General features: G+C 45.9%; 1 protein-coding gene across 1 annotated transcript in view; it reads right to left on the reverse strand.

Moving 5' to 3' along the window:
- Positions 1-94: 94 nt before the first annotated feature.
- Positions 95-25,365, reverse strand: part of LOC143290363 (mitochondrial glutathione transporter SLC25A40-like) — a 29,494-nt gene continuing 4,223 nt past the window's right edge. Inside the window, exons 4-9 of the mRNA XM_076599741.1 lie at positions 24,008-24,135; positions 16,161-16,334; positions 12,545-12,654; positions 8,551-8,632; positions 7,413-7,490; positions 95-5,403 (exon numbers count right to left, since the gene is read on the reverse strand). Coding sequence (XP_076455856.1) covers positions 5,291-5,403; positions 7,413-7,490; positions 8,551-8,632; positions 12,545-12,654; positions 16,161-16,334; positions 24,008-24,135 — 685 coding nt within the window. The 3' untranslated portion in view covers positions 95-5,290. The remainder of the gene's footprint in view (positions 5,404-7,412; positions 7,491-8,550; positions 8,633-12,544; positions 12,655-16,160; positions 16,335-24,007; positions 24,136-25,365) is intronic.

Here is a 25,365-nt window from a genome sequence, read left to right on the forward strand (position 1 = left end):
GTTGCATCATTAATCACCACACTCTCTCAGACTCTTACACACACTCAACAAGTAGCAGAAGAAACTGATCAAATGAAAATCTTTCACATTCAAGTACATTTGCATGTGTTTATTTTAAAAATCAGACAAAAAATCAAGCAAACAGATGTGTCAGATCGTGCTACTTGAACACATCTGTACAGTCTCTGTTTTGCAGTTTTGGGTCACACACACACAAACTCATTCACACACATGCATACATACACAGATGCTCACACACATGCCAGCATGCACACACACACACACAACATTCCATACACTCCATTCAGCACGACTGCAGCAAGAGACACACACACACACACACAATTATATATATGTTCATAACAATGGAAGGATCATAGCAGTGACAATAGTGTTCACAGAACGTTGAGAGAAAGGTGACCCACTTCTCCCGTCAGCACACAAAGGATGATGACGGTCGTCATGAAGACAGTTCTGACCTGTAGCTATCATATGACGGCCGTCATGAAGACAGTTCTGGCCTGTAGCTATCATATGACGGCCGTCATGAAGACAGTTCTGACCTGTAGTCATATGACGGCCGTCATGAAGACAGTCCTGACCTGTAGTCATATGATGGCCGTCATGAATACAGTTCAGGCCTGTAGTCAGAAGTGCATGGCCATGCGACAGCCATCATCACCATTTTCACACCACACCACATCTCCACACACACACATACACACAGCACCATGTTCACATCACACCACACCTCCTAACTACACACACACACACACACAGACACTCACACACACACACAGACACTCACTCACACACACACACACAAACACACACACACACACACTTTTTTGGTTGTTTTGGGTCAAATTTCACTCAAAGTGAAAGGACACAAAACTGATGGGCAACAATACACCACACACACACACATAAATGTGTGCACGCACAGACACACACACACAAGCATGATTTGAATACTGCCAATTCCATAACACACTGGCAATTAAATCTTTTCTACAGAGCTCTGTGTAACTTCATGCTTCATCTTTTCAAAATGCACTGCAATGTCCTTCAGTGCAATACAGCCACAACATAGTGGACATCTTTTCAAAATGCACTGCATCAATACAGCCACAACATAGTGGACATCTTTTCAAAATGCACTGCATCAATACAGCCACAACACAGTGGACATCTTTTCAAAATGCACTGCATCAATACAGCCGCAACAAAGTGGACATCTTTTCAAAATGCCCTGCAATGTCCTTCAGTGCAATACAGCCGCAACAAAGTGGACATCTTTTCAAAATGCACTGCATCAATACAGCCACAACATAGCGGACATCTTTTCACAATGCACTGCATCAATACAGCCACAACAAAGTGGACATCTTTTCAAAATGCACTGCATCAATACAGCCACAACATAGTGGACATCTTTTCACAATGCACTGCATCAATACAGCCACAACACAGTGGACATCTTTTCAAAATGCACTGCATCAATACAGCCACAACACAGTGGACATCTTTTCAAAATGCACTGCATCAATACAGCCACAACACAGTGGACATCTTTTCAAAATGCACTGCATCAATACAGCCACAACACAGTGGACATCTTTTCAAAATGCACTGCATCAATACAGCCGCAACAAAGTGGACATCTTTTCAAAATGCCCTGCAATGTCCTTCAGTGCAATACAGCCGCAACAAAGTGGACATCTTTTCAAAATGCACTGCATCAATACAGCCACAACATAGTGGACATCTTTTCACAATGCACTGCATCAATACAGCCACAACAAAGTGGACATCTTTTCAAAATGCACTGCAATGTCCTTCAGTGCAATACAGCCACAACATAGTGGACATCTTTTCAAAATGCACTGCAATGTCCTTCAGTGCAATACAGCCACAACATAGTGGACATCTTTTCAAAATGCCCCGCATCAATACAGCCACAACACAGTGGACATCTTTTCAAAATGCACTGCATCAATACAGCCACAACACAGTGGACATCTTTTCAAAATGCACTGCATCAATACAGCCACAACACAGTGGACATCTTTTCAAAATGCACTGCATCAATACAGCCACAACATAGCGGACATCTTTTCAAAATGCACTGCATCAATACAGCCACAACACAGTGGACATCTTTTCAAAATGCCCTGCAATGTCCTTCAGTGCAATACAGCCGCAACAAAGTGGACATCTTTTCAAAATGCACTGCATCAATACAGCCACAACAAAGTGGACATCTTTTCAAAATGCACTGCAATGTCCTTCAGTGCAATACAGCCACAACATAGTGGACATCTTTTCACAATGCACTGCATCAATACAGCCACAACAAAGTGGACATCTTTTCAAAATGCACTGCAATGTCCTTCAGTGCAATACAGCCACAACAAAGTGGACATCTTTTCAAAATGCACTGCAATGTCCTTCAGTGCAATACAGCCACAACACAGCGAACATCACTCCAGGACATTATTATTTCTCCCAAATCCTGTTCTCTACATAACATAATCCATATGCCTCATGTACTTACTCTGATTACAACTGATCAAACAATGTATTCATATGCCTTATGTACATACTCTGATTACGACTGATCAAACAATGTATTCATATGCCTTATGTACATACTCTGATTACGACTGATCAAACAATGTATTCATATGCCTTATGTACATACTCTGATTACAAATGATCAAACAACCTATTCATATGCCTTGTGTACATACTCTGATTACAACTGATCAAACACTATCTTCACACTGCACAACAAAATAAATTCATACCCTGCTTTTGGTGTACTCCTCACTCGCCAAGTCCCATTGTCGTGAGTTCACTCACAACGATGCATACAGCTGCTAGTTCTCTACCCAGCAGCTGCGCTGAAGAAGCCGGCTGGATCGCCGATGAAAGCTACAGCAAGTGAGTAGCCTTCTTTGACTGAGAGATCAGTTTAACTTGGTAGTCATTAAATTCACGCCTGTCACTCTCTCCACATGCCAGTCGCACCAGGAAAAAAACAAAACAAACGAACGCAAGAAAATCCCCAAGTTGTGTCCAACGAAATTGTTAACACATTTCATGTCTGTGACTGTAAACGCAAGAAAATCCTCACATACTGGCTAACTGATTATTGCTATCACTGCCAACACATTTCATACCAGTGACCATTACTTTAGCCTTTGTACACACAGCAGAATAATGCAGATACAACAGACACTTTCCAAAACATATCATCAGTGTTGACTGTGTGAAAACAGCCATCATCACAATGCCGATCACAGACCATCACTATGATGACAACAGCCATACCCCAACTGGTCCATCCACACACACCATCACCATGACGACAACAGCCGTGCCCCAACTGGTCCATGTCTGTCATCCACACAGACCATCACCATGACGACAACAGCCGTACCCCAACTGGTCCATGTCTGTCATCCACACACACCATCACCATGACGACAACAGCCGTACCCCAACTGGTCCGTGTCTGTCATCCACACACACCATCACCATGACGACAACAGCCGTACCCCAACTGGTCCATGTCTGTCATCCACACAGACCATCACCATGACGACAACAGCCGTACCCCAACTGGTCCGTGTCTGTCATCCACACACACCATCACCATGACGACAACAGCCGTACCCCAACTGGTCCATGTCTGTCATCCACACAGACCATCACCATGACGACAACAACCACACCCCAACTGGTCCGTGTCTGTCATCCACACACACCATCACCATGACGACAACAGCCACACCCCAACTGGTCCATGTCTGTCATCCACACACACCATCACCATGACGACCATTGTACAGCACTGTGGGGGTCAGAGGTCAGGGACTTCACAAACAGTGACACACACACACACACACAGACACACACAGAGACACACACACACACACATGTATCAACAGCTCCCACCAAGCACAACACACACACACACGCTTGGCATTGAAGTGTGTGACACAGCAGTGTTCCTGGAGCTCTTCAAAGCCTGTCCAGACAAAGGCACGCAGTATGCTTGGTTCTAGACAACACTAGGTTTTCCCAGATCCCCAGAGAGCTGCGAGAGACAGGAACTGATGAAGAACTGGGCTGGAAATCATCTGTGGTGTCCCGACGTCTCTCCACTGGGTCATGGGACAGGTGGAGGTGAAGGGGACAGTTTTTAGGCATGTTTTATCTTCAGTTTAACGTCTATTCACTATGAGTGTTTTTAGACGGAAAGGAGTAAAGAAGTGGATCAAGGAAATGGAATGCATGTGAATATTAATGTAAAAAAGTATTCACGTTATGTATCAGAGGAAAAGTATATTATAAGAAAAAGGTCTAAAGAGATTGTGGTGTGTACTGAATGAGGTGTCATGGGAAGGAGAATATGTGTATGCATATCAACAAGTATTAACCTACAACAATGTAAATATAAATAGCAACATTAATTATAACACATCAAAGGAGGATACCAACTGGACTGGAGTTTAAAATTTCCGAAAACATTCTAAGCAATGAATAATCATTCAAATTCTTTTCAGGCATGTGTGTGTGTGTGTGCGCACATGCATGTGTGCATATATGTGCACACTGATGTGTGTGTATGTGTGCGTGTGTGTGTGTGCATATATGTACACCTTGATGTGTGTGTGTGTGTGTGTGTGTGTGTGTGTGTGTGTGTGTGTGCGTGCGCACACACTGATATTATATACATTCACCACCACTCTTCTGTCTACTGAATTGATGCAGACTTTTCTGTTTACTGAAATGCAACTTCTGTAACTACATCCCCCCCTTCCACCCCCCATCCTCTCAAACACACACCACCCTCAAAACAGCACTTATCTTGGGTAGTAATTGTGGAAAATGTGTTCAGGCAAAAACTAAATGTTGGCCATAACAGATTTCAGATCATGATGGGTTTCAAGATTCTGTAGCTCAGGCTTCCTCTTCACCAGACATTACACATGCTTTTTTTCTCCTGGAATCATTACCCACGCAAGAGGATTTTTAAAATTTGTATCATTTATATCATGCATGACAATTCATATCATGCACAGGGATTTGTATCATGTACAGCAATTCATACCATGCGCAGCAGTTCACATCATGGAAAAGGATTTATACATCACAGCCTGGTTTGCCTGACAATCAAATGACAATTCTTCCTTTAGGACACCACCAGCGGTAAAGCATTCCCGGGATGTGCACCGATCACAGATCTGGTGCACAACCACCCCGGTGCAGGGGGCAGAGTTCAACTCAGCTCCAGGAGACGGTTGTGGTTGTAGAAGAATGTTTTACAATATTCATAGGTGCTGATCATGATGGCGCACGCTGGGGCCACTTTGATGATTCGCGGCACCAAGCCTGCACACACCACACACAGTACACACTGGTTTAACACACACAGTACACACTGGTTTAACACACACAGTACACACTGGTTTAACACACACAGTACACACTAGTTTAACACACAGTACACACTTTTAACACACATTATACATTTTTAACACACACCGTACACATAGTTTAACACACAGTACACACTTTTAACACACACATTACACATTTTTAACACACACAGTGCACACTGATTTAACACACACAGTACACACTGGTTTTACTCACACAGTACACACTGGATCAACACACAGACTGGATTAACACACAGAGTACACATTCTGGTTTAACACACACAGTACACACTAGTCTAACACACACATCACACACTGGTTTAACACACACAGTATACACTGGTTTTAACACACACAGTACACACTGTTTTAACACACAGTACACACTGGTTTAACACACACAGTACACACTGGTTTTAACACACACAGTACACACTGGTTTAACACACACAGTACACACTGGTTTTAACACACACAGTACACACTAGTTTTCACACACATATTACATGCTGGTTTTCAACAACCTATACCACATAACACAGAGTGACACACACTGGTTTTAACACATACAGTACACACTGGTTTTCAACAACCTGATTCACACAGTCACACATTCTGTTTCAACACATACAATTCACATTGTTTTCAACACATTCATTCTCACGACACAGAAACAACACACTTGTTTCAGCACACTGATTCACAAAGAACTGGTGAGGTACGGAGATGAAGGGGAAGACAGAAAAATGACGGACTGACAACACTGCAGAGTGGACAGGACTGACAACACTGCAGGATGGACAGAAAAACCATTTGTAGGGAGAGACGGACACAGCGATGGACTGACAACACTGCAGGATGGACAGAAAAACCATTTGTAGGGAGAGACAGACACAACGATGGACTGACAACACTGCAGGATGGACAGAAAAACCATTTGTAGGGAGAGACAGACACAACGATGGACTGACAACACTGCAGGATGGACAGAAAAACCATTTGCAGGGAGAGACAGACACAACGATGGACGGACAACACTGCAGGATGGACAGAAAAACCATCTGCAGAGACCCTGGCATTGACACAGAACCCACAGACCTGGAGGAATCTGGTGAACAGTTCTTCCGTCTTCACAGATTCACACGGCACACAAAAAACACACTCCTGTTTTCAACACACTGACTGCCATGACACACACAAAACACACTCCTGTTTTCAACACACTGATTGCCATGACACACAAAATACACACTTGATTTCAACGCAGTGATTCACATGACAACACACGACACACGTATGTTAAGCAAGGGGCAAGTCAGTGGCTTGTAAGGAAAAAACAACAACAGCATTTGTGTAGCACTAAGTTGCGGCAAGGCTGACAGAAACCTAAAACCAAACTACATAAGCTGCTTCTGAGCAATGTGTTTTGTCAGAAACTGATATAAACAGATTATACAGCAAACATACAACCGGCATGTTAGTGAATTTATTAACGAATTGATGTTGAAGACTCTTCTTCTTCTGCGTTCACTCGTATGCACACGAGTGGGCTTTTACGTGTATGACCGTTTTTACCCTGCCATGTAGGCAGCCATACTCCGTTTTCAGGGGTGTGCATGCTGGGTAAGTTCTTGTTTCCACAACCCACCAAACGCTGACATGGATTACAGGATCTTTAACGTGCGTATTTGATCTTCTGCTTGCATATACACACGAAGGGGGTTCAGGCACTAGCAGATCTGCACATATGTTGACCTGGGAGATCGTAAAAATCTCCACCCTTTACCCACCAGGCGCCGTCACCGTGATTCGAACTCGGGACCCTCAGATTGACAGTCCAACGCTTTAACCACTCGGCTATTGCGCCCGTCAATACTGAAGACAAAAGTCACATGCTGATATCTCTTCATTATTCACAAATCCAAATAGTCCAACAAAAGAAAAAGCACACATTCCTACCTGCAAACACAGCCCGGAATCCCTCCCGCATGTACAACTTTTTGATCAACACCCACGTCGAAGAGCTGGACTTCTTCACTGCAACACACAATGTACATTGCTCACTGGGTTTCTAAAAAAACAAAGAAAAAAATATAATTATAATAAAATAAAAACTATTCACAATAAAAATGTATTACACGACAATGTAATATACAATAACAAGTGTTTTTCTGAATCCACACATATCCAGTATGTGACAAGCCAATCCACGTCGTCAATTCTTCTGTTAAAACGTGATGCACACAATACACTGATATCAGTTTTGTACATTTTCTCACTGAGTGTCATACCTTCTACCCCCGAAAGCGGAGTATGGCTGCCTACATGGTGGGGCAAAAACGGTCATACACGCAAAGACCCACTCGTGTACATGCGAGTGAACGTGGGAGCTGCAGCCCACGAACGCAGAAGAAGTCATACCTTCATGCTTTACTGCATGGCCCAACACTCAGCTTATATCACAGACTGACATAAGTTTACAGTTGGGCCAACAGCAAAGCGAGAGCTGTATCATCAATGGAGTGGAGTGATGGCCTTGAGGTAACGCTAGGAAGCGAGAGAATTTGAGCGAGCTGGTTCGAATCACGGCTCAGCCGCCGATATTTTCTCCCCCTCCACTAGACCTTGAGTGGTGGTCTGGACGCTAGTCATTCGGATGAGACGATAAACTGAGGTCCCGTGTGCAGCATGCACTTAGCGCACATAAAAGAACCCACGGCAACAAAACGGGTTGTTCCTGGCAAAATTCTGTAGAAAAACCCACTTCGATAGGAAAAACAAATAAAACTGCACGCAGGAAAAAATTTTTAAAAATGGGTGGCGCTGTAGTGTAGCGACACGCTCTTCCTGGGCAGAGCAGCCCGAATTTCACAAAGAGAAATCTGTTGTGATAAAAAGAAATACAAATACAAAACAAATACAAATGGTTTCTCTAGTGCAGTGGGAAATCATTTACAGCTTCGTCTTTTGTGAAGGACTATGACTCTCAAACTAGGTGGAATAATTGCACCGGCTGTTAGTGCTGCAGCCTTGGGGACCAGCTGGCCCACTCCATGAACACATGATTGACTGACTGAATGACGGACACATGCCCCACCTCCTGACAAGACCTGCTCCCCCAGCTCCACCTGACGATGTGTCTTGATGACGTCAAACGGCAAAGTCACCACCGCCGCCAGCTGAGGAACAGAAAATCAACACCTCAATATTATCATTATCATTATGAGCGTTTATGAGCATTTATGCCTTATCTGGAAAATAAGCCTTAGGAGTTTACAAATAGAACAAACACGTAAATCTCAAAAAGTAAAAATTTAACACAAGATACCAAACAATATAAAAAATTATTCATCCTTTCCACACACACACCCACAATACACACAAGCACACATTCACACAAGTCACAGCACACAATCATAAAAAGAACACAATGAATAATACAACCAACAAATTCTGAAACTCTCAAACTCACTCACTCACTAATAACCAGTTTAGTTCACACGGGAAAGGGATGAGCTGTTGAAAATTATTCAGGAGGGGAAAAGGTGGGTCTTCAGACTGGATTTGAAAAACTGCAGAGAAGATGAGTGATGGAGAGGCTGAGGAAGTTGATTCCATAGAAAGGGGGCTTGGTATGAAAAACTGCATTGGCCATACGTTTTGGTTCGAACAGCGGGGATCCTAAGCAGGCGTTTGTCAGAAGAAGAAAGGAACTGGCACGAGGGAATGAAAGGATGAATGAGATCAGAAAGATGTGGTGGTTCGTCCGTCGGGATCGACGAGGACTATCTAGTCATCCTGGGGGTGGGTGGGTTGGGCTCTGTGGGTGCGCAGAGGACTGGTCAGGCCAATTTGTGCCCGGAAGGTTCTGACGCAGTGTGGACAGGGGATGGTGGCGGCTGTCAGGGACTTGCTGGCCCTGCTTTTCCTGGCCTGTCTGCGTTGCTTTGCTGCAGCGATTCTGTTGGCCTCACAGGATTTGGCGCCTTTGTGGACAGCTGAACGCCACTTTGGTCTGTCCATTGCATTCAACTCCCATGTGTCGTGGCTGATGTTGAAGGCCTTCAGAGAAACTTTCAGAGTGTCTTCAGATCAGAAAGATACTGTGGACCAGTAGCCTCAATGGACTTGAAACGAAGAGAGATCACTTTGTAAATAATTCTTTCATGTACTGGGAGCCAGTGTAAAGCATGAGGGACGTGATCAAATTTAGAGAAACAAAAGACAAGAAGAGCAGCATGGTTCTGGACTTTCTGAAGCCCAGCAATGAGGTAGCTGGGTGAACCAACAAGCAGGGAATTACAATAATCCAGGCAGGACAGCACAAAGACACAGAGGAGAGCTTTGGTTGCACCTTCAGTCAGGAGATGACGAATGGATGCAATTCTGCGAATTTCAATTCAACACAGTTTGCATATATTTGCAACATGCTGCTGATAGGAAAGAGACTGGTCGAGCATGACACCAACACTGCGGACGGAAGAGGAAAGAGGAATGCAGAAGAGTGGCAAAGTCTTGTGGGGTGATAACCATGATTTCAGTTTTATCCTCATTTAATTTTAGCTTGTTTTCAGTCATTCATGTCCTCAGATCGGAGATGCAGGCCTGAGTAGAGTCAATGAGAGGGAAGGAGAGACCTGATAATAACAACAGCAGTAATAATAATCAATGGCATTTTATAGCACAGAGTAAATTTACACTCACAGCAATGGAAATTGCCCATTCACATGTAGCCAAGCCTGAAAATGACCAACCACATTCAACCATACACACATTCACATGTAGCCACTCCCTCGCCCCCCTCCCTCCCACCCACATACCTCAAACATATTCCCCCCCACTCCCCCAAACATACCTCAAATATACACCCCCACCCCTACACCACACCCCAAAACATAAACCCTCACACCAACACCATCCTACACCCCCCAACCCCCCCCCACACACACCTTAAACATACACCAACACCCACCCTACCCCCTCCCACACCCCACAAAATACATCCCCCACCATACACATACCCCAAACATAACCCCCCCACCTCCACACCTACCCCACAATCAAGCCCCCCAACATTCAGCCCTCTACTCACACACCTCCCCAAACAGACACCCACACACCTCCCCCAAACAGACACCCACACACCTCCCCAAACAGACACCCACACACCTCCCCAAACAGACACCCACACACCTCCCCGAACAGACACCCACACACCTCCCCCAAACAGACACCCACACACCTCCCCGAACAGACACCCACACACCTCCCCGAACAGACACCCACACACCTCCCCCAAACAGACACCCACACACCTCCCCCAAACAGACACCCACACACCTCCCCGAACAGACACCCACACACCTCCCCAAACAGAGACCCCACACACCTCCCCAAACAGACACCCACACACCTCCCCCAAACAGACACCCACACACCTCCCCAAACAGACACTCACACACCACCCCAAACAGACACCCACACACCTCCCCAAACAGACACTCACACACTTCCCCCAAACAGACACTCACACACCTCCCCAAACAGACACCCACACACCTCCCCAAACAGACACTCACACACCTCCCCCAAACAGACACTCACACACCTCCCCCAAACAGACACCCACACACCTCCCCAAACAGACACCCACACACCTCCCCCAAACAGACACCCACACACCTCCCCCAAACAGACACCCACACACTTCCCCCAAACACCCACACACCTCCCCCAAACAGACACCCACACACCTCCCCCAAACAGACACCCACACACTTCCCCCAAACAGACACCCACACACTTCCCCAGACACCCACACACTTCCCCCAAACAGACACCCACACACCACCCACACACCTCCCCAAACAGACACCCACGCACTTCCCCCAAACAGACACCCACACACCACCCACACACCTCCCCCAAACAGACACCCACACACCTCCCCCAGACACCCCCACACCTCCCCGAATAGACACCCACACACCACCCACACACCTCCCCCAAACAGACACCCACACACCTCCCCCAGACACCCCCACACCTCCCCCAGAGACCCCCACACCTCCCCGAATAGACACCCACACACCACCCACACACCTCCCCCAAACAGACACCCACACACCACCCACACACCTCCCCCAAACAGACACCCACACACCTCCCCCAAACAGACACCCACACACCACCCACACACCTTCCCCAGACACCCCCACACCTTCCCCAAACAGACACCCACACACCTCCCCCAAACAGACACCCACACACTTCCCCCAGACACCCACACCTCCCCCAAACAGACACCCACACACCACCCCCAGACACCCCCACACCTCCCCCAAACAGACACCCACACACCACCCACACACCTCCCCCAGACACCCCCACATCTCCCCCAGACACCCCCACACCTCCCCCAAACACCCACACACCTCCCCCAAACAGACACCCACACACCTCCCCCAGACACCCCCACACCTCCCCCAGACACCCACACACCTTCCCCAAACAGACACCCACACACCACCCACACACCTCCCCCAAACAGACACCCACACACCTCCCCCAGACACCCCCACACCTCCCCCAGACACCCCCACACCTTCCCCAAACAGACACCCACACACTTCCCCCAAACAGACACCCCCACACCTCCCCCAGACACCCCCACACCTTCCCCAAACAGACACCCACACACCTTCCCCAAACAGACACCCACACACTTCCCCCAAACAGACACCCACACACCTCCCCACACACCAACACACATGCGCCCCCTCCAACACACTCCCCAAACATCCCCCCCCACCCCCCCACAAACACACACACCCTTCTTTACACCCCCTCTCACACACCATACACACGCACACCCGCCCCCCCCCCATTCCTCCCCCCTACACACACCCACACATACAAACACCCCCCTCACACACTCCTACAAGCACATTCACCTTTCCCTATACCCCCTCTCATACACCACACACATGCACCCCACCCACCCACCCACACATCACCCCCCTACACACACACACACACCACACACAACCCCCCTCCCCGCCCCCCCCACACACACAGAGGAGATGACTCACAGTGCCAGCAGTGGCTCCAGCGGTGAAACTCTCCATGAAAGACAACTCTGGCGACCCCCGCAATCGCAGCACCTCCGCCTTCATTGACTCGTAGCACAACCAGTACAGTGCTGAAAACAACAACGATGACTCAAAGCACAGCCACTACAACGCTATAAACAACAAGGACTTATAAGACAGCCACTACAACGCTGTAAACAACAATGACTTATAAGACAGCCACTACAACGCTGTAAACAACAATGACTTATAAGACAGCCACTACAACGCTGTAAACAACAATGACTTATAAGACAGCCACTACAACGTTGTAAACAACAAGGACTTATAAGACAGCCACTACAACGCTGTAAACAACAAGGACTTATAAGACAGCCACTACAACGCTGTAACAACAAGGACTTATAAGACAGCCACTACAACGCTGTAAACAACAAGGACTTATAAGACAGCCACTACAACGCTGTAAACAACAAGGACTTATAAGACAGCCTACTACAACGCTGTTAACAACAAGGACTTATAAGACAGCCACTACAACGCTGTAAACAACAAGGACTTATAAGACAGCCACTACAACGTTGTAAACAACAAGGACTTATAAGACAGCCACTACAACATTGTAAACAACAAGGACTTATAAGACAGCCACTACAACGCTGTAAACAACAATGACTTATAAGACAGCCACTACAACGCTGTAAACAACAAGGACTTATAAGACAGCCTACTACAACGCTGTAAACAACAAGGACTTATAAGACAGCCACTACAACGCTGTAAACAACAAGGACTTATAAGACAGCCACTACAACGCTATAAACAACAGACTTATAAGACAGCCACTACAACGCTGTAAACAACGACTTATAAGACAGCCACTACAATGCTGTAAACAACAAGGACTTATAAGACAGCCACTACAACGCTGTAAACAACAAGGACTTATAAGACAGCCACTACAATGCTGTAAACAACAATGACTTATAAGACAGCCTCTACAACGCTGTAAACAACAATGACTTATAAGACAGCCACTACAATGCTGTAAACAACAATGACTTATAAGACAGCCACTACAACGTTGTAAACAACAACGACTTATAAGACAGCCACTACAACGCTATAAACAACAAGGACTTATAAGACAGCCACTACAACCGCTATAAACAACAAGGACTTATAAGACAGCCACTACAACGCTGTAAACAACGACTTATAAGACAGCCACTACAACGCTGTAAACAACAATGACTTATAAGACAGCCACTACAACGCTGTAAACAACAAGGACTTATAAGACAGCCACTACAACGCTATAAACAACAATGACTTATAAGACAGCCACTACAACGCTGTAAACAACAAGGACTTATAAGACAGCCACTACAACGCTATAAACAACAAGGACTTATAAGACAGCCACTACAACGCTGTAAACAACAACGACTTATAAGACAGCCACTACAACGCTGTAAACAACAAGGACTTATAAGACAGCCACTACAACGCTGTAAACAAGGACTTATAAGACAGCCACTACAACGCTGTAAACAACAAGGACTTATAAGACAGCCACTACAACGCTATAAACAACAAGGACTTATAAGACAGCCACTACAACGCTGTAAACAACAACGACTTATAAGACAGCCACTACAACGCTGTAAACAACAAGGACTTATAAGACAGCCACTACAACGCTGTAAACAAGGACTTATAAGACAGCCACTACAACGCTGTAAACAACAAGGACTTATAAGACAGCCACTACAACGCTGTAAACAACAAGGACTTATAAGACAGCCACTACAACGCTATAAACAACAAGGACTTATAAGACAGCCACTACAACGCTGTAAACAACAAGGACTTATAAGACAGCCACTACAACGCTGTAAACAAGGACTTATAAGACAGCCACTACAACGCTGTAAACAACAAGGGCTCACAGCACAACCAGTACAGCGCTTTTCTGTTCATTCTAGTGAATTCAGTATCCACTTTAAAACATTCTGATGCAGTAAACACGTCAATGATTATTTAATAATTCGGCGGTAAAAGAGACACTGCCATCCCATCAAGCTTTGCAACATATCTTGTCAAGATCTGCACAGACAAGTCTAGACAAGGCTGACCGAAACTCAGTGAAAGGGTTGATTCTTCTTCTTCTTCTTCTGCGTTCGTGGGCTGCAACTCCCACGTTCACTCACATATACGCGAGTGGGCTTTTACGTGCATGACCGTTTTTACCCCGCCATGTAGGCAGCCATACTCCGCTTTCGGGGGTGTGCATGCTGGGTATGTTCTTGTTTCCATAACCCACCGAACACCAACATGGATTATGGGATCTTTAACGTGCGTATTTGATCTTCTGCTCGCGTATACCCACGAAGGGGGTTCAGGCACTAGCAGGTCTGCACATATGTTGACCTGGGAGATCGTAAAAATCTCCAACCTTTACCCACCAGGCGCCGTCACCGCGATTCGAACCCGGGACCCTCAGATTGAAAGTCCCATGCTTTAACCACTTGGCTATTGCGCCCGTCAAAGGGTTGATTCAAATTTTCTTTTATGTCCATTCTAGTTAATTCAGCATCCACGTAAGAAAATTCATATGCAGCAAACATGTCAATAATGTGGTTAGTGTCACTGTATGTGTTCTGTCCAGAATGTGTATTTCTTTTCTTTTAATTGTGAACAAGAAAAACAAGGTCATGGTGTTTCCTTACCAGACAACTGGGCAGCTGCAAAGGGGTAACAGTGTTTTCAGATTCCGGAATCAGCATCAACAAAATAAACCATTAATTATTCAGAAATACAGCTAAATTCGGGAGACCTACAATCTATTATTGGTATGACTGTGAAGATTTTTTTCCCCTACTATGTTTAAGCCAAATCTGGTATTGGCAGACAAAGTATTTCCAAAGAAAATGGCAATGTTACAGTTAAAATGGCACACACACAGACAACCGAACACCCGGTTATAACATATTTGTTTACACAAGTGAATCAACTAGTCACAGCAGCTGATGACAGACCAAAACAAACCACACACACACACGCACATGCGCACACACACACACATGTAAAATGTGTTGGGGTGTGTAGTGTGTTGTGGTGTGTGGTGTGTTGTGGTGTGTACTGACCAGAGAAGGGCACATCACGAAGGAGGGTGGGGCCCAGCCCCTTCCACATGGACAGAACGCCCTGAGTTCTGATGGTGTTGCTGACTGTGTGGTGTGTACTGTGTGGTGTGTGGTGTGTAGTGTGTTGTGACGTGTGGTGTGTTGTGGTGTGTACTGACCGGAGAAGGGCACATCACGAAGGAGGGTGGGGCCCAGCCCCTTCCACATGGACAGAACGCCCTGAGTTCTGATGGTGTTGCTGACTGTGTGGTGTGTACTGTGTGGTGTGCAGTGTGTAGTGTGTTGTGACGTGTGGTGTGTTGTGGTGTGTACTGACCAGAGAAGGGCACATCACGAAGGAGGGTGGGGCCCAGCCCCTTCCACATGGACAGAACGCCCTGAGTTCTGATGGTGTTGCTGACTGTGTGGCGTGTACTGTGTGGTGTGCAGTGTGTTGTGACGTGTGGTGTGTTGTGGTGTGTACTGACCAGAGAAGGGCACATCACGAAGGAGGGTTGGGCCCAGCCCCTTCCACATGGACAGTAAGCCCTGGGTTCTGATGGTGTTGCTGACTGACTGAGCCACCGCTCGGTACGTCAGCTGTTCCGACTGCATCTTGGTACGCACCAACTCTATGGGGCTGATCACTGTGGCCGCCCACACTGTCCACATCCACCATTATCATCGTCATCATCATCATTGTCATTGTCATCGTCATCATCATCAACTTCATCATCGTTACTGTCATTGTCATCATCATCATCATCGTTATCATCATCATCATCATCTTGGTGTGCACCAACTCTATGGGGCTGATCACTGTGGCCGCCCACACTGTCCACATCCACCATCATCATCATCATCATTGTCATTGTCGTCGTCATCATCATCAACTTCATCATCGTTATTGTCATTGTCATCATCATCGTTATCATCATCATCATCATCATCTTGGTGTGCACCAACTCTATGGGGCTGATCACTGTGGCCGCCCACACTGTCCACATCCACCATCATCATCATCATCATTGTCATTGTCGTCGTCATCATCATCAACTTCATCATCGTTATTGTCACTGTCGTCATCATCATCATCATTATCATCATCATCATCATCATCATCTTGGTACGCACCAACTCTATGGGGCTGATCACTGTGGCCGCCCACACTGTCAACATCCATCATCATTATTGTTGTCATCATTGTTAACATCATCATCATCGTTATCATCATCATCATCATCATCGTTATCATCATCATTGTCATCGTTGTCACCATCAACATCATCATCGTTATCATCATCGTTATCATCATCATCATCATTATTGTCAATGTCGTCGTCATTATCATCATCATCGTCATCATCATCATCATCTTGGTGTGCACCAACTCTATGGGGCTGATCACTGTGGCCGCCCACACTGTCCACATCCACCATCATCATCGTCATCATCGTCATCATCATCGCCATCATCATCGTCATCTTGGTGTGCACCAACTCTATGGGGCTGATCACTGTGGCCGCCCACACTGTCCACATCCACCATCATCATCGTCATCATCATCATTGTCATCATCATCAACTTCATCATCGTTACTGTCATTGTCATCATCATCATCATCGTTATCATCATCATCATCATCGTCATCATCATCGCCATCATCATCGTCATCTTGGTACGCACCAACTCTATGGGGCTGATCACTGTGGCCGCCCACACTATCCACATCCATCATCATTATCGTCATCATCATCATTGTCATTGTCATCATCATCACCTTCATCATCGTTATTGTCACTGTCGTCACCATCATCATCATCATTGTTATCATCATCATCATCATCGTCATCATCTTGGTACGCACCAACTCTATGGGGCTGATCACTGTGGCCGCCCACACTGTCCACATCCATCATCATCATCGTCATCATTGTCATTGTCGTCATCATCATCATCATCAACTTCATCATCGTTATTGTCACTGTCGTCGTCATCATCATTGTTATCATCATCACCATCATCATCGTCATCATCTTGGTGTGCACCAACTCTATGGGGCTGATCACTGTGGCCGCCCACACTGTCCACATCCACCATCATCATCATCATCATTGTCATTGTCATCGTCACCATCATCAACTTCATCATCGTTATTGTCACTGTCGTCATCATCATCATCGTTATCATCATCATCATCATCTTGGTACGCACCAACTCTATGGGGCTGATCACTGTGGCCGCCCACACTGTCCACATCCACCATCATCATCGTCATCATCATCATTGTCATTGTCGTCGTCATCATCATCAACTTCATCATCGTTATTGTCACTGTCATCGTCATCATCATTGTTATCATCATCATCATCATCGTCATCATCATCATCATCTTGGTGTGCACCATCTCTATGGGGCTGATCACTGTGGCCGCCCACTGTCCACATCCATCATTATTATTGTTGTCATCATTGTTACCATCATCATCGTCATCATCGTTATCATCATCATCATCATTGTTATCATCATCATTGTCATAGTTGTCACCATCAACATCATCATCGTTATCATCATCGTTATCATCATCATCATCATCATTATTGTCAATGTCGTCATCATCATCATCATCATCATCTTGGTGTGCACCAACTCTATGGGGCTGATCACTGTGGCCGCCCACACTATCCACATCCATCATCATCATCGTCATCATCATCATTGTCACTGTCATCATCATCAACTTCATCATCGTTATTGTCACTGTCGTCACCATCATCATCATCATTGTTATCATCATCATCGTCATCATCATCGTCATCTTGGTACGCACCAACTCTATGGGGCTGATCACTGTGGCCGCCCACACTGTCCACATCCATCATCATCATCGTCATCATTGTCATTGTCGTCGTCATCATGATCATCAACTTCATCATCGTTATTGTCACTGTCGTCGTCATCATCATCATCATTGTTATCATCATCATCATCATCATCGTCATCATCTTGGTGTGCACCAACTCTATGGGGCTGATCACTGTGGCCGCCCACACTGTCCACATCCATCATCATCGTCATCATCATCATCGTTAACATCATCATCAACATCATCATCGTTATTGTCATCGCTGTCGTCATCATCATCATCATCATCTTGGTGTGCACCAACTCTGGGGCTGATCACTGTCACCGCCCACACTAGTCGTCATCGTCGTCTCTCTCTCTACAAACAAATCATCCAAACAGATGAGGTCGCTCTCTCTCTACAAACAACCCTGACAGAAGAGGTCGCTCTCTCTCTCTACAAACAAATCATCATGACAGATGAGGTCGCTCTCTCTCTCTCTACAAACAAATCATCCTGACAGATGAGGTCGCTCGCTCTCTCTCTCTACAAAAAAATCATCCTGACAGATGAGGTCGCTCTCTCTCTCTACAAACAAATCATCCAAACAGATGAGGTCGCTCTCTCTCTACAAACAACCCTGACAGAAGAGGTCGCTCTCTCTCTCTACAAACAAATCATCATGACAGAAGAGGTCGCTCTCTCTCTCTACAAACAAATCATCCTGACGGATGAGGTTGCTCTCTCTCTCTACAAACAAATCATCCTGACGGATGAGGTTGCTCTCTCTCTCTACAAACAAATCATCCTGACGGATGAGGTTGCTCGCTCTCTCTCTACAAACAAATCATCCTGACGGATGAGGTCGCTCTCTCTCTCTACAAACAAATCATCCTGACTGATGAGGTCACTCTCTCTCTCTACAAACAAATCATCCTGACTGATGAGGTCGCTCTCTCTCTCTACAAACAAATCATCCTGACTGATGAGGTCGCTCTCTCTCTCTACAAACAAATCATCCTGACTGATGAGGTCGCTCTCTCTCTCTACAAACAAATCATCCTGACGGATGAGGTCGCTCTCTCTCTACAAACAAATCATCCTGACAGATGAGGTCGCTCTCTCTCTCTACAAACAAATCATCCTGACAGATGAGGTCGCTCTCTCTCTCTACAAACAAATCATCCTGACAGAAGAGGTCGCTCTCTCTCTCTACAAATAAATCATCCTGACAGATGAGGTCGCTCTCTCTCTCTACAAACAAATCATCCTGACAGATGAGGTCGCTCTCTCTCTCTACAAACAAATCATCCTGACAGATGAGGTCGCTCTCTCTCTCTACAAACAAATCATCCTGACTGATGAGGTCGCTCTCTCTCTCTACAAACAAATCATCCTGACAGAAGAGGTCGCTCTCTCTCTCTACAAACAAATCATCCTGACGGATGAGGTCGCTCTCTCTCTCTACAAACAAATCATCCTGACAGATGAGGTCGCTCTCTCTCTCTACAAACAAATCATCCTGACGGATGAGGTCGCTCTCTCTCTCTCTCTACAAACAAATCATCCTGACAGATGAGGTCGCTCTCTCTCTACAAACAAATCATCCTGACAGAAGAGGTCGCTCTCTCTCTCTACAAACAAATCATCCTGACGGATGAGGTCGCTCTCTCTCTCTCTCTACAAACAAATCATCCTGACGGATGAGGTCGCTCTCTCTCTCTCTCTACAAACAAATCATCCTGACAGATGAGGTCGCTCTCTCTCTCTACAAACAAATCATCCTGACAGAAGAGGTCGCTCTCTCTCTCTACAAACAAATCATCCTGACAGATGAGGTCGCTCTCTCTCTCTCTCTACAAACAAATCATCCTGACAGATGAGGTCGCTCTCTCTCTCTACAAACAAATCATCCTGACTGATGAGGTCACTCTCTCTCTCTACAAACAAATCATCCTGACAGATGAGGTCACTCTCTCTCTCTACAAACAAATCATCCTGACAGAAGAGGTCGCTCTCTCTCTCTACAAACAAATCATCCTGACAGATAAGGTCGCTCTCTCTCTCTACAAACAAATCATCCTGACTGATGAGGTCGCTCTCTCTCTCTACAAACAAATCATCCTGACTGATGAGGTCGCTCTCTCTCTCTACAAACAAATCATCCTGACAGATAAGGTCGCTCTCTCTCTCTACAAACAAATCATCCTGACTGATGAGGTCGCTCTCTCTCTCTACAAACAAATCATCCTGACAGATAAGGTCGCTCTCTCTCTCTACAAACAAATCATCCTGACTGATGAGGTCGCTCTCTCTCTCTACAAACAAATCATCCTGACAGAAGAGGTCGCTCTCTCTCTCTACAAACAAATCATCCTGACAGAAGAGGTCGCTCTCTCTCTCTACAAACAAATCATCCTGACTGATGAGGTCGCTCTCTCTCTCTACAAACAAATCATCCTGACAGAAGAGGTCGCTCTCTCTCTCTACAAACAAATCATCCTGACGGATGAGGTCGCTCTCTCTCTCTACAAACAAATCATCCTGACAGATGAGGTCGCTCTCTCTCTCTACAAACAAATCATCCTGACAGAAGAGGTCGCTCTCTCTCTCTACAAACAAATCATCCTGACTGATGAGGTCGCTCTCTCTCTCTACAAATCATCCTGACTGATGAGGTCGCTCTCTCTCTCTACAAACAAATCATCCTGACTGATGAGGTCGCTCTCTCTCTCTACATACAAATCATCCTGACGGATGAGGTCGCTCTCTCTCTCTCTCTACAAACAAATCATCCTGACAGAAGAGGTCGCTCTCTCTCTCTCTCTACAAACAAATCATCCTGACGGATGAGGTCGCTCTCTCTCTCTACAAACAAATCATCCTGACTGATGAGGTCACTCTCTCTCTCTACAAACAAATCATCCTGACAGAAGAGGTCGCTCTCTCTCTCTACAAACAAATCATCCTGACAGATGAGGTCGCTCTCTCTCTCTACAAACAAATCATCCTGACAGATGAGGTCACTCTCTCTCTCTACAAACAAATCATCCTGACAGAAGAGGTCGCTCTCTCTCTCTACAAACAAATCATCCTGACAGATGAGGTCGCTCTCTCTCTCTACAAACAAATCATCCTGACTGATGAGGTCGCTCTCTCTCTCTACAAACAAATCATCCTGACAGAAGAGGTCGCTCTCTCTCTCTACAAACAAATCATCCTGACTGATGAGGTCGCTCTCTCTCTCTACAAACAAATCATCCTGACTGATGAGGTCGCTCTCTCTCTCTACAAACAAATCATCCTGACTGATGAGGTCGCTCTCTCTCTCTACAAACAAATCATCCTGACAGATGAGGTCGCTCTCTCTCTCTACAAACAAATCATCCTGACAGAAGAGGTCGCTCTCTCTCTCTACAAACAAATCATCCTAACAGATGAGGTCGCTCTCTCTCTCTACAAACAAATCATCCTGACGGATGAGGTCGCTCTCAGTCTCTCTCTCTACAAACAAATCATCCTGACAGAAGAGGTCGCTCTCTCTCTCAACAAACAAATCATCCTGACAGATGAGGTCGCTCTCTCTCTCTACAAACAAATCATCCTGACGGATGAGGTCGCTCTCTCTCTCTACAAATCATCCTGACTGATGAGGTCGCTCTCTCTCTCTACAGATCATCCTGACAGAAGAGGTCGCTCTCTCTCTCTACAAATCATCCTAACAGATGAGGTCGCTCTCTCTCTCTACAAATCATCCTGACAGATGAGGTCGCTCTCTCTCTCTCTACAAACAAATCATCCTGACAGATGAGGTCACTCTCTCTCTCTACAAACAAATCATCCTGACGGATGAGGTCGCTCTCTCTCTCTCCACAAACAAATCATCCTGACGGATGAGGTCACGCTCTCTCTCTACAAACAAATCATCCTGACGGATGAGGTTGCTCTCTCTCTCTCTACAAACAAATCATCCTGACAGAAGAGGTCGCTCTCTCTCTCTACAAACAAATCATCCTGACGGATGAGGTCGCTCTCTCTCTCTACAAATCATCTTAACAGATGAGGTCGCTCTCAGTCTCTCTCTCTACAAACAAATCATCCTGACGGATGAGGTCGCTCTCTCTCTCTACAAACAAATCATCCTGACGGATGAGGTCGCTCTCTCTCTCTACAAACAAATCATCCTGACGGATGAGGTCGCTCTCTCTCTCTCTCTACAAACAAATCATCCTGACAGATGAGGTCGCTCTCTCTCTCTACAAACAAATCATCCTGACAGATGAGGTCGCTCTCTCTCTCTCTCTACATACAAATCATCCTGACGGATGAGGTCGCTCTCTCTCTACAAACAAATCATCCTGACGGATGAGGTCGCTCTCTCTCTCTACAAACAAATCATCCTGACGGATGAGGTCGCTCACTCTCTCTCTCTACAAACAAATCATCCTGACAGATGAGGTCGCTCTCTCTCTCTACAAACAAATCATCCTGACAGATGAGGTCGCTCTCTCTCTCTCTCTACATACAAATCATCCGGACGGATGAGGTCGCTCTCTCTCTACAAACAAATCATCCTGACGGATGAGGTCGCTCTCTCTCTCTACAAACAAATCATCCTGACGGATGAGGTCACTCTCTCTCTCTCTCTCTACATACGAATCATCCTGACGGATGAGGTCGCTCTCTCTCTACAAACAAATCATCCTGACAGATGAGGTCGCTCTCTCTCTCTCTCTCTCTACAAACAAATCATCCTGACAGATGAGGTCGCTCTCTCTATACAAACAAATCATCCTGACGGATGAGGTCGCTCTCTCTCTCTCTACAAACAAATCATCCTGACGGATGAGGTCGCTCTCTCTCTCTACAAACAAATCATCCTGGCAGATGAGGTCGCTCTCTCTTTCTCTACAAACAAATCATCCTGACGGATGAGGTCGCTCTCTCTCTCTCTCTCTACAAACAAATCATCCTGACGGATGAGGTCGCTCTCTCTCTCTCTCTCTACAAACAAATCATCCTGACGGATGAGGTCGCTCTCTCTCTCTCTCTCTACAAACAAATCATCCTGACAGATGAGGTCGCTCTCTCTTTCTCTACAAACAAATCATCCTGACGGATGAGGTCGCTCTCTCTCTCTCTCTCTACAAACAAATCATCCTGACGGATGAGGTCGCTCTCTCTCTCTCTCTCTACAAACAAATCCTGACGGATGAGGTCGCTCTCTCTCTCTCTCTCTACAAACAAATCATCCTGACGGATGAGGTCGCTCTCTCTCTCTACACACAAATCATCCTGACAGATGAGGTCGCTCTCTCTCTCTACACACAAATCATCCTGATGGATGAGGTCGCTCTCTCTCTCTACAAACAAATCATCCTGATGGATGTGGTCGCTCTCTCTCTCTACAAACAAATCATCCTGACGGATGAGGTCGCTCTCTCTCTCTCTCTCTCTACAAACAAATCATCCTGACGGATGAGGTCGAACCTCTGGCCGTGCCTCCCGAAGCCATGGGTTTCCACCAGTCCTGTGGACAGCTGTCACTGTACTGCATGGCGGCCTTCAGCTGTTCATAGCACGTGAAGTACACCACTGTGGCTGGTAGTGCCATCACTCTGTGGGACAACATCACAACCATCACTGTGTGGGACAACATCACAACCATCACTGTGTGAGACAACATCACAACCATCACTGTGTGGGACACAACATCACAACCATCACTGTGTGGGACAACATCACAACCATCACTGTGTGGGACAACATCACAACCATCACTGTGTGGGACAACATCACAACCATCACTGTGTGGGACAACATCACAACCATCACTGTGTGGGACAACATCACAACCATCACTGAGTGGAACACAACATTACAACCATCACTGTGTGAGACAACATTACAACCATCACTGTGTGAGACAACATTACAACCATCACTGTGTGGGACAACATCACAACCATCACTGTGTGGGACAACAACACAACATCACAACCATCACTATGTGGGACAACATCACAACCATCACTGTGTGGGACAACACAACATCACAACCATCACTGTGTGGGACAACATCACAACCATCACTGTGTGGGACAACACAACATCACAACCATCACTGTGTGAGACAACACAACATCACAACCATCACTGTGTGGGACAACATCACAACCATCACTGTGTGGGACAACATCACAACCAACACTGTGTGGGACAACACAACATCACAACCATCACTGTGTGGGACAACATCACAACCATCACTGTGTGAGACAACATCACAACCATCACTGTGTGGGACAACATCACAACCATCACTGTGTGAGACAACACAACATCACAACCATCACTGTGTGAGACAACACAACATCACAACCATCACTGTGTGGGACAACATCACAACCATCACTGTCAAAACCATCACTGTGTGGGACAACATCACAACCATCACTGTGTGGGACAACATCACAACCATCACTGAGTGGGACAACACAACATGACAACCATCACTGTGTGAGACAACATCACAACCATCACTGTGTGCGACAACATTACAACCATCACTGTGTGAGACAACATTACAACCATCACTGTGTGAGACAACACAACATCACAACATTCACTGTGTGGGACAACATAACAACATTCACTGTGTGGGACAACATCACAACATTCAGTGTTCACTGTGTGGGACAACATAACATCACAACCATCACTGTGTTGGACAACATCACAACATTCATTGTGTGGGACAACACAACATCACAACCATCACTGTGTGAGACAACATCACAACCATCACTGTGTGGGACAACACAACATCACAACCATCACTGTGTGGG

This window comes from Babylonia areolata, chromosome 15 (assembly GCF_041734735.1).
Source record: "Babylonia areolata isolate BAREFJ2019XMU chromosome 15, ASM4173473v1, whole genome shotgun sequence".
Taxonomy (NCBI): Eukaryota; Metazoa; Mollusca; class Gastropoda; order Neogastropoda; family Buccinidae; genus Babylonia; species Babylonia areolata.